The 16,424-nt window shown below is 43.3% G+C and overlaps 1 protein-coding gene across 1 annotated transcript in view; it reads left to right on the forward strand.

The window, feature by feature from the left end:
* The window catches only part of MGAT5B (alpha-1,6-mannosylglycoprotein 6-beta-N-acetylglucosaminyltransferase B), a 182,495-nt gene that overhangs the window by 12,478 nt on the left and 153,593 nt on the right, over positions 1-16,424 (forward strand). The window contains exon 2 of the mRNA XM_081897547.1: positions 4,399-4,511. Coding sequence (XP_081753673.1) covers positions 4,399-4,511 — 113 coding nt within the window. The remainder of the gene's footprint in view (positions 1-4,398; positions 4,512-16,424) is intronic.

Consider the following 16,424-nt stretch of genomic DNA (forward strand, 5'->3'; position numbering starts at 1 on the left):
CTAGTACATAAAGTAGTAAATAAACAAAAAAAGAACCTTGGTTTCTGTTAAGTGCACCACAGCCAAATTGATTGGTACAATGTGATCTTCCCTTATTTATAAATAAAGGGTGCATACTGTACACTAGGGCTGCGGGTGGCGCTGTGGTTTAAACCACAGAGCCTAGGACTTATTGATCAGAAGGTTGGTGGTTCGATTCCGCGCGACGGGGTGAGATCCCGTTGCTCGGTCTCTGCTCCTGCCAACCTACCAGTTCGAAAGCACTTCAAAGTGCAAGTAGATAAATAGGTACCGCTCTGGCGGGAAGGTAAACGGCATTTCCGTGCACTGCTCTGGTTCACCAGAAGCGGCTTAGTCATGCTGGCCACATGACCCAGAAGTTGTATGCCGGCTCCCTCGGCCAATAGAGCAAGATGTGCGCCACAACCCCAGAGTCGGTCACGACTGGACCTAATCGTCAGGGGTCCCTTTACCTTACTATACACTATTACAGTACTAAGGAAGATGGATTTAACTTGGGGGAGATGGGTACCGTATTTCCCATTGATCATAGCTGCAAATGATCCTTGTGCAATGTGACAATTTGTTGAATTGCTCTATTCTTAATAAAATGAAAAAGTAGAGAGAAATTGGTCACGTTGAAGGACACGTTGAACATTCCTAATTTGACTGCAGATTAATGCTGGGTCTTAACTGTTATGCCACTGGACCCCAGCACCTGCTCACCTATTAGCAAAAAACCTTGGAAAAGAAAGACCCCCCTTTTAACTAAGTGATAATTGTGATATTATGTTATGATGTGGCAGCCACAGACTTGGAAACCTTTTCCCACATAAGAAGAGCCCTCTAGGACCAAGCCAGAGGACCATTTTGTCCAGCATCCTGTTCTCCTAGTGGCCAGCCAAATGCCCGTGAGAAGCAGGACCTGCACTCAACAGCAGTTTCCCCACTTGTGAGTCCCAACAACTGGTATTCAGAGGCACACACCCTCGCAACAGTGGTGGAAGAACATAGCCATTGCAGCTAGTGTAGCCTTATTAGAGTTCACCGATTGGGTCTGCGTTGCTCCGGGACAGGAGGAAGGAAGTCAAAATGACACCGAGGTTGTTTCAAAGAAAGAGTTTATTCTGCTCTCCGGATAGCAGAAGGCACCTGCGTGGTGAGTCCACAGCAAGTACAAAGAAATGACAGGTTTCATGCAGTTTATATATCCTCCAGGCACCCTCTCACTCCTCCCCTAGGAGCCCAACCACGTCGGTGTACACACACAGGTTGACATCACATATGTTCCTGCTCTGGTACTCTCAACCATAAAGGGATCTTCCTTCCTGTACTTCTGACCATAAAAGGATATTCCTATTCCTACTCCTATTTTGGAGCAAGAGGTCACTACTTCCGAGAACATGCTCTGGCGTTAGTCCCAGACTTGGGTCTCTGTGTCATTTGTGGTCAGGACATAAGATATGTCTGTGTCTGTTCTACTGGTAAAGTCAAGGCCAGTCTTGCCGTCCAACTGATAAGGGAGAGAGCTGTGTTCTTGTTTTGCATTTGCTCAATGGCTAAAGTTTATGCATTTTAGCTAAGGAGAAATGGGGATTTTGGTGCAGTTTAAAAGCTGCCTGCACAGTCAGTTTTGGAGTTTGGGAAACCCATTCCTTCACTAGGAGACATGGCTAGCCTTATTCTCCATGAATTTGCCTAATCCTCATATAAAGCCCCCCAGATTGGTAGCCATCACTGTATCTTGCTGCTATGTGCACTTAAAGTTATTCATTATGATGATTTATTTATTAAATTTCTATGCACCCTTTATTCCAGGATCACGTATAAGAACACAAAAATGCATAACATAGCAAAACACAATACTAATGCTGTGCTCACCTTTTCCTTACTTCTTATTATATGTGTCTTTTTCTTCCTTACTGTCTCAGTGACAAATGAATGGTACAGATTAGCTTCGGATACACTAACCTTTATGTTAAATGTGGATGTGACATTAAGCGACAGTGGTGGCCGTAGGAATTTCTCACCCAAAGTGGGGGGGGGGGACCAAATTGGTGGCCTTTTGCTCTTGTTCCCTTTGCAAGCAGAAACATCCAAAGCCATGCTCTACTTTTGCGCTGTTAAGAATAAGAAGGCTTCCCTTTGTGGTGCATCTTGAAACAGGGGTTTCTTGGGACAATTATACGGCTTAGGAAAATGGGGTAGGGTGGAAATCAAATAATGTGCAAGTGGTTATTTTGCTTGAGGAAAACCAGAGTGAACATAATTATCTGATCATCATATTGCCCCATTGAAGTTCTTGTAACTTACTCATTCTGATCCTGTCGGGTACCGCAGGCGCTGCAGTTTCATCCTCTGAAATGCATTTGCAGTCTTGAAGTTTTTCATCTTCTAATGAGATTCTTCTAAACCAGGCAACTCATTTGACTGTTTCCCCTCCTTTCAGTTCTTTCTTTCTTTTTTCTTTCCTTCTCCCCCTGCTTCTCCAGTGGTCTAAATTAGTAATTAAATGCAGTGTTTAACCATCACTCCTTGCTCGATTATAATTATGAAGATTCAAATGCCTAAACAAGTCTGGCATAATGATGAGTGTGTGTGTGTGTGTGTGTGTGTGTGTTTAATCAATGGGAAGAATCTGGAGAAAAGACTGAAGACAAAGCAGGGCCCACCCTGACAATTAAATATCACCCCCCCCAATAGACACAGACCAGGTACCACTTCATTATATTATGTTTTGGGGAGAAGAGAGATTGTTGTTGAAGTGGCCGAACAGCATACAACAGTCTGATTTGGTGGTCTGCCATTGTGAAATGTAGCTTTCCAATAGTCTCCGACTCTTAAGCTACCTAGGACAGCACACACTCAGGCTTCAGAGCAATCTTTGTTGGGGTTAAAAGAGAACAGGAGTGAGCAACATGGGCCCCTATGGTTGGCAGCTAGTATAAAGTCTCTAGATTGGCCAGATCTGGTATAAATGTCATATAGTTACACACCTAACTCCTGGAGGTCCAAGACAATTATTTTTGAGAAGTTTTTTTTTTTTAATTATTAAAAAAAATCATTGTTGGCTAAAGTTAGGCTGCACAATATTTTACATTTTATTAGTAAGTAGGCAGTGGGTGAAATGATTAAATACACTTCAGAAATGACAGGGAGCTGTGCAAAAAGCGTCACTCTGACATTTGTGCAGGAGAACATCCCAGTGGATTTATGCCCTGTGGTGAGTGTTCTGATACATGCAGCTTTCATTCCTGTTAAGTACAATTAATTTGTTTAGCAGAGAGAAGTACTGTCTTCTCTTCCAGCTAACACAATGTTTACTCCTGCCCCGCAGCTTATTCAATCCAACAAGTATGAGAAAAAAAAAGTGGTGAAGTTTTGATGGCTGGGTTTGTCATTTCTTACTTAGGGGAGCAATGAAGTCACTTAGTAAGTGCCTACGCTTGATTGAGGATCAGATTGTGACAAAGCATCATCTTCCTCGTGGCAAAGAACCCTTAACTCCACACACTTGTGTGAAAAAACCTTCTTCCCAGTTGTGTGTTTCCAAGGCCAGACCCAAATCTGGCACCTGGAGGAACCGCTAACCACCACCTGGAAGCAATGCTAGATTTCAGAGGGATGGAAGTGATCCTTAAAGCTCTTTCAAAGTAGTGGGACAACAAATCAAATATCTTTAATACGGTCAATGACCAGAAAGCAATTTATAAAAAATATAACATTATAAGTAGTATTGTGCTACAAATAACAGTGGAAATATGGCCAATTCACAGAATTGGTGCTTATATTTATGACCAGGTTTCGACTTTTAATGTTTTAAGAATTCGATTCAGGTGTCACTACTGTTTATTATCGTTCCTTCGATGTTTACAATTTGAACTCTGTTGTTGACATCATTGCTCGTCTTATTCTTGTTGCAATGTAACAGTACTTTGCCACAGGCCTGTTAATTTCGGGCTCTTTGTCAGCTAAGAGGTGTCTGATATAGGTGTTGTCTGTACTACGAAGTATTTTCCTCAGAATCGGTTCGATCAGCTCTTTTCTTGAGTCTCGATATAATGGGCAGTATAAGATGACATGCCCAATGGTTTCGATTTCGTTGCTGTTACAGGGACATAATCTTTGTTCGATCGGTGTTTTGTTGTATCTTCCCTCTAGAAGAGCTGAAGGGAGAGCGTTAAAGCGGGCCCTGGAAAATGCCCATCGGTGTTTAGCGTTGTCTAGAACTTTGAGATAGTTTGCTAGATGGGGCCTTTGGGAATTGTATAGGAGTTTATACTATAAAGAATTGTATAGGAGTTTATACTATAAAGTAGTGGGAATTTGTAGGAATTTCTCCTGCATATTGTTTAGCTTTATACCTGATGATGCCTCCTCTTTTGTCTCCCTTTATAGGATATTTGTGGTTGGGATTGGATTTTTCACTCTCTGCTTCTTAATGACATCACTGGGAGGTCAGTTTTCAGCCAAAAGACTGGGGGACTCGCCATTCACCATCAGGACCGAAGGTAACTCCATATCACTCATTTGACTATGTTTGTCAGGTCAGCAACCTGAAAAATAGCTTTTGCCTTTAAGTTGCATGGCTGATGAAATAGGAAAGGCTGTTGCCACTCGGCCAGATGTGGGGAATCTTAGTCCTGGGGGCCATTTGCATTGTGCCCCTCTAGACCTCTTTGTCTGGCCCCTGGAATGGTCCCCAAGCCTCCTCCTCAGGCCACACCAGTTGCATGCAGCCCCCAGAAAGTTGCCTATGAGAGAATGTGGCTTTGGAATGGAAAATGTTCCCTTCCCTTGCACCAAATGGTGAATGAAAAGAAAGGGGGGCCCTACACCCTTACTGACAGGCATAAGAAGTGGCGCTAGTTGCAGGGATAGGCTGGGTCAGGTTCAGAATGCTCATTGGTCAGCAGTACCTTCCATGGCTGATGAGGTCAGCTGCACCCTATACATGTGCAAGTGTAACCCACTGACGTCTAGTGTTTTAGTGATTCTGCACATGCTCAGTTAGTGACAGGCAGTTGCCTCAGTGTAGTTGGGATGATGCCCACTGTCTCCTCTCTGTAAGGTCCTGAACCCTGAAGAGCAGGGTTGTCAGTTTCAGTTTCTCAAGTGCCGATGCTCTTGAGGAGACTGAGGTGAAGGAGAAGAAGCCATTTGCCCTCTCTGGCCAGCAGGCTTCTGAAGACGTTTTGTGGTGATGCAGGGAACTTCAGGAAGGCAATGTGTTGTTTTATTGTGTTGCAACTTTATGTAAACCGTATCATTTCTGCACAACAGAGAGAGAGAGAGAGAGTTGTTCAGTGCTTGAGAGTTTTGTTATTTATCTCAGTATAAGTCTTTTGCAGTGTGTCCCTCTGCAGACCCTGTACAAGGTATTTTGATGGTAGTAAAAAAGTTGAAAAAGAGTTGCACAAGAATAAATGGTATCCTGCTTGAGAGGAGGTATGCTAGAGTTGAGAGAAGCAGGAGTGGATATGGGTAAAGTCTGGTTTGCGCATAGACAACAAGCTAAGGTCCAAAACCAACAGAAAGCTTAAGCTGGCAGGTTTGGTGTTATCTGCTTAGCTCTCCTTCCCCAGCTGAGATAGTGGTCTTAGCTTTAAGAGTGGATGGGGAAACACAGCCAGATGGGTGGGGTATATTATTATTATTATTATTATTATTATTATTATTATTATTATTAGCCTTGATGTGTGTGTTTTCTGATAGAGCCCTTGCATTGTTGAAAGTTCCAGGGGCCACCTCTTCAGACCATGCTGGTGATTTTCTGTATGTTTTGTTTTATGTACGCTGCTTAGAATAGCAAATGATATAGCAGTGTATAAGTGTCTTAAATAAATAAATGAACAAAAGTCCCTGCTGACTTCTATGGGTCCCTTTGCAGGGGAGTAGGGTGCTACCTTCTGAGGCTTCCTCTCTCGATCGTTTCCACACCCAGCCCTCCACATCCTTGGGGTCCTCTGATCTCCCTTCCAAAAATAGTGGGTCTGATTCATGGACCGTAACTCCTGGCCAGTCAGCAGCCGCATACACATATACAGTGTGGTAAAGATAGGGGCCCTTCCTCTTCCTGCCTCCCATCTCACCTCACCTGTCACAATATCATCATTTGCTGCAGCAAGGAGTTTAGGCAAAAATGGTTGTCTGTGTTTTTAATCTGGCATCCCTACATTTAACTGGTTGAAGCAACACTAAAATGGGAAAGAATTCTGGGGTTGTCATTGACGGCCTAGGAAGGTAATCAGGAATGAAAGCATGGGCCGTGACTCCTGGTGGTCTCTTCGGGAATATGCTAGCCATGCGAGTTTGCCATGGCACACACTTTTTGCTTTGATATAAAATGCCACTGTTTCTCCCTTCACATAAGATTTTTATGGTTTTTCCTCCTTTTTTGCAGTCCTTATTTGATCTGTCCACACAATAGCCCTGTGAGACGGATGGTTGGAGAGCAGAGGCTGAGAAAAAAGCAAATTGCTTTTCTATGACATTTAACTTCGTACGGTTTCATTGCCTGTAATCACTCTTGCATCCCTTTGTTTCACCTTGGGGAAACAGAGGGGGGCAGTTTTGTGTCTGCTGCTGATCTCTGTGGTCTGAGTTGAGTCCTCTGTCATTGGCTCTGAACATCTCACACCAGATGATTGAAGGAGTAGCACATTCTCATTTTTCTATGGGGCAAATGGTCACCTGCTTTTGTCTAGTAAGATCAACAGGCTATAGAAGGACCGCATGATGTTGAAACTGTTATCTTTTAACAGTTTTCAGTGTTTCTTGCATGACTATCTGCGCCACCATAGTGTGGCACTCCCAAGGGTATGTGCAAAAGTAGAAAGTCTTTCCAGATCCATGCTATTGCTTAGAGGGTTCTTGTCCCAGTTTGTAGGAACATGAGGACTATCTGCACACACATCAGACCATCCTGAGCAGTCTCATAATCCTCACTGTGCATTCCTTCAATTTGTGTGCATGTCATCTGAATCTCCCTTTAGTTCAAGGGAGTGGGAACCTCAGGGTCAGGGGTCAAATGCTGCCCACTATTTCTGGCCCTTGGAGCTCTCCCTAGGCCACATCCCCACAAGCTGTGCTCTGTAATACCTTTGTACTTTCGCTTGGCTGGAATGTATTTTTGAACTGTGATAGCACCTCTGGCTTATATGAATAATGGATAGAGAAATGCACTGACTTAATAGCTACCTGAATCTTCCAAGGATCTCAAGGTGGTGTACATGGTTCTTCTCCTTCCCATTTCATCCCACAACAACCCTGTGAGGTAGGTTAGGCTAAGAGATGGTGACAGGCCCAAGGTCAGCCAGCGGACTTCATGGCTGAGTAGGGATTCGAACCCTGGCCTCCCACGTCCTAGTCCAGGCATAGGCAAACTCCGGCCCTCCAGATGTTTGAGACTACAATTCCCATCATCCCTGACCACTGGTCCTGTTAGCTAGGGATGATGAGAATTGTAGTCCCAAACATCTGGAGGGCCGGAGTTTGCCTATACCTGTCCTGTCCAGCACTCTAACCATTATGTCACACTGGCTAATCCAGAAACCTTTTTGTGTGCCTGGAATGTTGCCTTCTGTACAAAGGTAAGAGTCTCTACCCACCAGCATGTGGCCCCTGGAGGGCAATGTGGCCCTCAGGCAAAAAAGAAGAAGAAGAAAAAGAGAGAGATTCCCATCCACCTTGTAGCATTTAGTTAAAACATTATGACAGGGCACTCAGCATTTGCTCATCTCCCCCAAGCAGCCGCCAATGAATTGGAGCAGTGATGTAGGAAATGCTGGGTGTGATAACATCCTGTCACACATCACCTTTAATTAAAACATTTCTGTCCTGCCTTTCCCTCCTGATTAGCCTTCAAGGCAGTTTATGATTCCCAATTTAAACAGCACAAAAACGCAGGCTAAATCCAGCTTAAAATAGCCTAAGATTCAATGTATGCAGAAGAGCAATTAAAAATATTCAGCAGGTCCATATTGTTTACTGCTGGGAGAACAAGGATGGCTTGGGGCAAAAAATTCCAGACCAATGTGACTGAAGGAGGGAGTTCTATGATCAGAGCATGGCTGCAAAAAAGGCTTTGTTCTCAGTAACCAAAGGCTGGACTGGGAGGGAGTTGCCTGGGGCAGAACCTTGGGTAATGCACTCAGCAGATAAGAACATAAGAAGTGTCCAGCTGGATCAGGCCAATGACCCATCCTGTTTCCACAGTGGCCAACCAGATGCCTATGGGAAGCCTAAAAGCAGGACCTCAGCACAATAGCTCCCCCCCCCACTTGTGATCCCCCCAGAAACCGGTATCCAAAGGTATATTGCCTCTGATAGTCAAGGCAGAGAACATGACCATTGTGGCCAGGAGTCATTGATAGCTTGGCCATAGGCAGGTTTGCATGGGAGAAGGGAATCCTTTTAAAGGTTTTAAAATCATATAGACAGTATCATGAGACACGAAGCGGCAGCTGCCATGCATTTAATAATAACACATAGTCTGGACTTCAGTGAATTGGGCAAGCTGACCGACAGCTCCCAAAGCCTGCATTTTATATAGCTCAGCAATAGTGGGTAGTGAAAGAAGAGGGATGGAATTCTCTCTAAATTCATATCAAGTCAGAGGAGGAGCAGAGCAAGAGCACTCTGGCTGCTGAAGGGAGCAGCTGTCTAGCAGTACTCCTAGCCCCAAATGCAGAGTACAATTGACTGCTCCCATTTGGAAGCAGATGAGTCTCTCTGATATGCAACTTTGATTCTGGGAGAGATACAAAATAGATGTGGAGTGACAATTTGGCTATTTGTGTCTCTGCGGCACAAGACACATAATGGGTTGTTGAAGGATCAAATTGTGCAGTGTATGTGTGTGTCGGTGTGTCGTAGCTTCTTTCTCTTTAACAACCGTGCAATATTGAGAGAGGACAGGAAAGGAATAATTTAAAGTTCCATTTAACTTCAAAAGAGCAAGAGTGAGACTGCTACTTGGAAGCACATCTTTGTGTGTGTGTAAAGAGCATTCGCAAAGGTAAAATTGCCTGGAAGCAATATGAAGGCTGTTTTAAAATAGGTCATGGTGGAAGTTCTGTATAACATGCAATTGGGATCTGAGAGAATAGTGCTGTCCATGGTTGCCATTTTTGTAAGTGGTGCTATTAAGTAGGAGGCTTCTTCTATGCGGATTAATAAACACAAATGACATTGTTCCATTGCTTTGCCATCCATTTTTATGTATCAACCCTTCTGATATTTGTATTCTTGGTCAACTATGTGTTGTATCTGAATAATAATATTTTCCAATTCAGCCACAACAACAACAATTACAACAACTGATTTATTATTTATCTTCTAAACCACCACCTCAAGGCAATTTACACATAGCATAATTTTTAAAAGTTAAAAACAGAATAGCATCAATACATATGAAACAAGACCAAAATCCTAACAAATGAACGCTTGTGGCAAAGACCCATTTATCCAGTTGGGGAAGTCTGACAAAACAAAAATGTCTTCAGCAGTTCAAAGTGCAGATAGTGGGTGCCTGTTATAACTCGACAGGAATGCTGTTCCACAGAACAGGGGCAGCCACAATAAAAAGCCCCGCTCTGAGTTACCATGGAGTGGATTTCTGAGATCTTTGGAACTTGCAGGAGAATTAAGTTACTTTTGATAGTCAAAACGCAGGCATACTACATTTATTGCAAGTACACCCAGCCCTTGTGTTGGTGAGCAGATGGAATAACCTTGCTGGAAAGTCAATATTATGAAAGTGTTTTTCCAGGTCTCCTTCCTCTTTCTTATATTGATGACAGTACATATCTTTCTGAGGGTAATTTGCCACCATTAGTTGGATGGGGGTGGAAAATGATTCTCATGAAATGAAACTTGCAGCTTCTCATGGCTTTGTACATTTCCTATACTTCTACATTCTTCTCTTGTTTTGCCTTGGAGAGTCTGAAAACATATCTAGCCAGCGACAATGCAAGGATGAAACCACTCAATAACTTCCTTGGGGGTGTTTTACCCCCTTATTTGTGACTGTGTGTTGATAAACCTTTGGTTTAAGTTTAAGATTACTTCAGTTTCATTGGCTGCAGAGGGAAGTCGGGAGGGGGAGATGCCTGTCTGCTGCAGAGGGAAGTCGGGAGGGGGAGATGCCTGTCTGCTTGCAGTGATTTGCTGGCACAGATGCAACAATATATATATATAATATAATCTTATTTTTTTCCCCAACTGGCTCAGAGACTTTTCCTTGCTCCCACTCCCACAAATCACACTATTACCACCTCAGCATAGCTTTACCGAAATTGTGCTAGGGACTCTTTCTTTCCCTTCTGTTCAATAATTCTTGAAACCCAACTTTTTAATCATAGTGGGTGTGCCTTTAAATCCCAAACTAAAGCCACACTGCTCTTGTGGAATCTAATAAAAATGGAAAGCCTCTCCCAATGCACCTTTTACAGACCTGGGGAAAGAACACACACACTCTTTCTCATGCAGAGTCCCATTCTGGGGTCTGAGAGATGGAGGCCATGTTCTTATAAACAGTTGTTCTAGTTTAGCCAACACTTTCTTTCACTTCCCTTCTCACAGATCAGCACTGGAATGGTGCTCTCTTGGCACCTCCTTGTTCAGAGGACCAGATTGTTCTGAGGGAATAACTTCATTACCGCATTCCTTTACCACCATTTTCTTCTATATATGATCCTTGTCCCACGTTGGGCAAAAAAAATCTGCATTACAGGGGGTCACCTTCATGGTCCCTTCCAACTCTATGATTCTTATGATCCTTAAGTGTTTACTCTGAAAAATCCAACAGAAAAATCAAAACACTGTTGCTTTTTCCCTTTGCCAGCCTACATCTCAGGAGGTACAGATGGATAAAGCCTTTCCAAGTCTGTTCTCTAGGAGTTCTTGTACCTCCCTCAAAGATAAATCCTGCCCTGTTGTTCATTAAAAAAATAAAGCCAAACAGAGCATATCGGCTGGGCAGGGAACTGATAGGTTGGTTCCCAAAATTCCTTTGTTGGTTTGCAAAATGCTTAGTTGACTTCAAAAGAGATTATTGTGTAATGCTGCCTCTTTGATACTTGGCTTAGCTTTCTCCCTGATGGAGGAGAATACAAAGCTGGTTCTGTTTCTCCCCACCATCTCCCTAATCATTGTGAATGCCATTAAATCTGCTACTGCAGGATTAGGACTTACTTGGCTGGATTTTGCCCAGCAAAAGCAGCTTGAACAATGCTTTTCATCCGTTGTCTTCACTGTCCACTTTTCATTGAAGCTTGGGTGTCTCCTTAAAGGTAGGCATATATTTCACACTGGCCAACAATCCCTGTTCCCAAATAGGAGCCTTTTTTATTTTGTCCATGACTGAGCTACCATCAAGCTGTCCAGTGTCTAATTGTAAATTCCCCCATTGCTGTTTTGGCTTTGCAGTTTTCATCACAACTGGGCCCTAGTTATGGGTGAAAATTATGAATAATGATCCCTGTGGAATAGCTTCATATCTAAACATGCCTTCTTCCATATATAACAACCAAAACAATGTATTCTCTCTCTTCAGTCCTGATCTTAATGCAAGGTGATCAGCTTCCATATCTGATACATATGATAAAAATGTGCAGAGTCTGTATTTGCACATAACACTAAAGCATGGTTTGTTCAACAAATTATTGGCTGTTTCACAGAGAAGCAAAAGCCCTGGTTTATTTCTCCCAAGCCTATTTCGTTTTCTAGCTGCTCTTGTGTTTTCTCTTTCTGGCTTCACATCATGGTTTGTTGGCAGAAAACAAATCATGGGTAGCCTGTAGACTGGATTCAGGTGTTCAGACACATGCCAACTTTCCAAACCATGGCTTAGTGTTAGGTGTGAATTGACACAGCCATTCTTCATAGATCAACACAGAAATCAGAAAGCATGCTATAGGAAAATGCATGGCCATTAAGGGCACTGTGTAAAGGATCACCCTCCTTGGAAGGTGTGGAACTCTTACCAGGAGATCCGACTGCTTCATCATTTTCAAACCAGTGCAGCTGAAACAGCATCTCTTCTCCTGGAAGCTTCTGATTTGGCTTATCACAATTGCTCAGCTTGGGAACTGAGCTAATGGGTTGATGTGTAGGCTTTTCTGGAAAGATGGCTGAGGGGATCAGCTTCACCACTGAGAAACCATTGCTGCATGTATTTCATGGTGTCCCTTAGTTCTTACTACAGGCTTCGTGATCCTATCCAAACAGAGAGCATATTACAATGTGGTGGACAAATGCAAATAATATTTGGAGGTGAGTTTCAGTGGTCCTTGCACTCAAGTAAATGTGCGTAAGGGTGTAACCTCTTCCCTCCCCATCCCTTTTCCTTTTAGTGCCTCAACTTTTTAGATTGTACACTAGAGGAAAGGGACTGTGTTATTTTTTATTGATTTGTAAACTGCCTTTGGGAGCTTTTCTGGTAGGGTATAAATGCTTTGAATTCAATAAAATAGCCTTGTTCCCCACATTAGCCTTTCCATTTTGTGGAGTCAGTCTGAATAGCTTCCAATTTTGCTGCCTTTAAGGGAAAAAAGAGCAGACATTCTGGTTTTTCTGCTCAGCTATATCTAGTGGAGTTGTTATAAATCCCTAATGACTGTTTTATCTGAACACCTACGGACTTAAACGGGCCAGTCAGTCATCAAATCACAAAGCAAGATGTTTAAATGCTGCTGTGAAATGTTCATAATGTTGTGGTGCCTTTCAGAATTGCACATGGATACAAAATGTGGCCACACCATGGGAGACTAAATGCTGAGTGCTTTCAGAAAGTCAGGGCTTGGTGCTGATTTCTACTGTGCTGCTGGGAAACTGACAGAATTCCTCTGCTCACTTCTATTGCTATTGTTATTATCAACGATATTAAACAAAGGTCTCTGCCAGATCAGAATCTCCTGCAAATGACCTAAGTTTCTTTCCTTCCTTCTTTCATTTTTAAAATGATGCCTTTCATTTAGAATTCATCACTAATCCATCAAAGAACGATGGATTGTTAAAAGGTCACACAATGTAGGCACAATAGTAGAAGCAGATACAGGTTTCATTACGTTGCCAGTGAGCCTCCAGAGCTGCATTTGGAGGAAAATAAATTGGTATGCAATGACTTAAGGAATATACAGAAATAATTTCCAGTTGCCACAATGCTTGTTTGCAAATTGCAGCAAAGGTACCAATTGCAGGTGGTAACTTGGGGTTCTCCAGAAATCACCTATGATCTGTTGATGCCTGAGATGGAAAATGCAAATGGGGACTCTTCCTCAGTAAAAATATAGTAACTGATAACCTAATACCATTTTATTTGAAAGCCCCCTCCCCCCCACTTTGCCTAATTTTAGGGTTGTTTAAAACTCTGCTCTGTAGCTTTTCTAGCCAACCCACCTCTTTCCTTCTGTTCTAGAGTAATTTCCGGTTCTGGACTCCTTCTCTGTCCACAAGCATGCCTTCCATTCCAATCACAATTTTTCCTCTAACCTCTAAAATGCACTCTTTCACAACCCATATCTAGGGTAAGAGCTTATCCACACTTCCACTTGTCCGACTGCTTTCTTCTGGGGAAAACTGCAATTTGGGTTCTCTCTAGTTTTTCTCTGATTTAGCACTAAAGAGTGGGTTTTCCCTGGAAAAGAAGGGGGGCAAGGGGAAAACCACTTGGACCCATGCTTTCTAGGCACAGGACAAGCAGAAGTGTGGATTTCTCAACTCCTTGAGAAATCAATGTCCATAAACCTGACTCAGTGACTTCAAAATCTGCCATGTCATTTTATGAAAGAGACAATGAATGTGTACGGTTATGTGTGTATGGACTCTTGGGTTCTTCCACATGTGGGAAAATTCTGATTGGCCCAGAATCCCCCTTGCACCGATGAGCTCCACATGCATATGGGTTCAGGGCTGCTTCAAACACTTGGCATGCAGCTCATGGGAGGCATGGCTGGTTGCAGAGGGATGAGACTACCCCATGTAGCCCTGAAACCCCCCTCAGGCCTGCTTCTAACATACAAAGGGGTTTATCTGAACTCCTGCTACCATCACTGTTCCATAACTGCCTTCCATCACATCTGCATGCACTAATTTTGCACAAGAGATTCCCTAGGACAGGCTTCCTCCAACTCAGCCCTCCAGATGTTTTTGGCCTACAACTCTCATGATCCCTAGCTAGCAGGACCAGTGGTCAGGGATGATTGGAATTGTAGTCTTAAAACATCTGGAGGGCCGAGTTTGAGGAAGCCTGCCATAGGACCTCACAACCAGCACTTTGATGGGGTGGGGTCATTTTCGATTGGAAACAATGTTGGGGAAAGGGTTGATTCCTCTTCCCCCTGTACCTTGGTACCCATTCTCTGCAGCTGCTTTTCCCAAAAGAAAGAAATGTGGTCAGTTCTAAGTGTGTTAACTTGAAACAATTTTAATGCTTCTTGCACTTTTGCCCTCAGTCTGAGCGCACTGTGTGCCACAACACAAAGAGCTGGAGATCTCTTTGATGGTGGAAGTCTGAATCTGACTTGCATTAAACTTTGGAGTGGATGAGAAAGGAAAGAGGAGAAGGCCTGAGAATTGGTTGTGTGGAGAATTCACTTTCTAAGTGCATGAATGCAAGTAAAACTCCCCTATCACCAGAAGCAAAGGGACCACTATAGTTTGAGGAGATGTGGAGAGGAAGGAATTTTGATATGTGTTGGGTTTCTCACTGTTGTCCAACAAAATTCACCCTCCCCTGCCTTCTTATTCAAACAATGAGAGCCTTCCTTTGCATTAATCATCTTACAAAATCTGTTTACCTGCAGAAACTTTCACGGGAGCCTATATGTGACACTTTGGCTAATTTAGTGCTAATCAGCAACTTAGTGCTAAACAGCATGACTGCTGTGCATGGGCACAACTGGATAGATTAATATGAATAAACCTCACAGGTGCCTGATACACAAGGCCGGGCAGAAGCTGAGAGTCTCCTCCTAAGACTCTGTTAGAACAATAACAAAAGTTATGGGGCCTTACAACAGTGTGACTAATAACCCAGCTTTGCATGAATTCTGTCTCTGAAATTTCAAAGCATTTAAAAACGTTTGTGCAGTGATAGAATGCCCAGACAGAACAGGAACCTTCTGTAATGCAAGCAATATGTCATTTGAATTCTCAATTCTGATGCAGAAACCTGTGACAGTGCCTTTGTTTAGTCATCTAGAGGACCACTGCTGGTTCCAAAGCACATTAGTTTGTGAATTCCCTCCTGCGTCTAATAGCCATTCAGATCATTGGGGTTGGGCTCCCTATTTATTTTGAGCATTTTCAGAGGGCCAGTCCCTGCAGTGTGGTATCCACATCCAGCCCAATACTCTCTGCTAGCTGAAGCAAAGGACAAGGTGCCTCCACCCACTCCATGTACTGGAGTGATGACTGGACTGGTGGTAGAGTCTTACTTTAATGCTAGCAATGGGACAGCATGGCAAGCCTTTGGCACACACAACTTTTATCTCCCACAGAGCTGGATGTGACTCAGGAGGAAAAGTTTGAGGAGAGACATTACTGCTGCTCCCCCAGTTGGTAGCATCTGCTTAATGATAGAGCTGGCCTGACCCTTCTGATGCTCCACCCATGAAGAATACCATTGGTGGTGGTGGTGAGAGTAGCCTTGCTTTGGCACGAGGTGGGATGGGACTTTTATTTCGTGGCACAGCCTGAGAGCACATGATGCAGCAATGTTGCTGAAGTGAAGCAAGTCTGGCTGCAGTCAGTGCCAGGATGGGAGTCAGCCTGGGAAATGCTTGGGAGCCATCTTAAGTTCCAGGATGGAAGAAAGGCAGGCTAAACAAATGTAAATAAACAGCTCCAGCCAAAAGGGACAACTAATTCATCACTTTTTAAAAGAAATTGTCATGCGAGATCATCAGTCAAGAGCTTGAGTGGGGCAATAAATTATTTAGGTTTAGATTTTTTTATTTCCTCCATGGAGAAAGATTCACAAAATGGTGGTGTTTTCCTGTAGGATGGTGGTTTTCAGATTTTCTACTTTCAGGGGTCATATTTCCCCTGTTGAAAAGGACCGCTGTATGTTTGCCATGGAATCACTGCATCTACAGAGGATGTGTCCGGTCCCTTTTTGGCAGGACAGTCATGTGGTATATAGTGAACATTAGCCCTGTCCAAAAACTAATTTAGGACCGGATCTAGGGTGGGCGGCTCCCTAGTTGGCCTTGGGTGGGTCAGCCTGACTGAGACCATGGGGCTGATGGTGTGTGTGTGTGTGTGTGTGCGCGCACACACACACACACACACACACAACCCTAGTATAATAGGTGAAATTGTATACAGAAAGGTGTATATAAGAAGTGCACAGTGGTTCAATAATAATATGTATCTAATGTAAAATGTAGTTTGATGTTTAGATATCCGTGTGTATGTGT

This window comes from Podarcis melisellensis (assembly GCF_964234715.1).
Source record: "Podarcis melisellensis genome assembly, chromosome: 2".
Taxonomy (NCBI): domain Eukaryota; kingdom Metazoa; phylum Chordata; class Lepidosauria; order Squamata; family Lacertidae; genus Podarcis; species Podarcis melisellensis.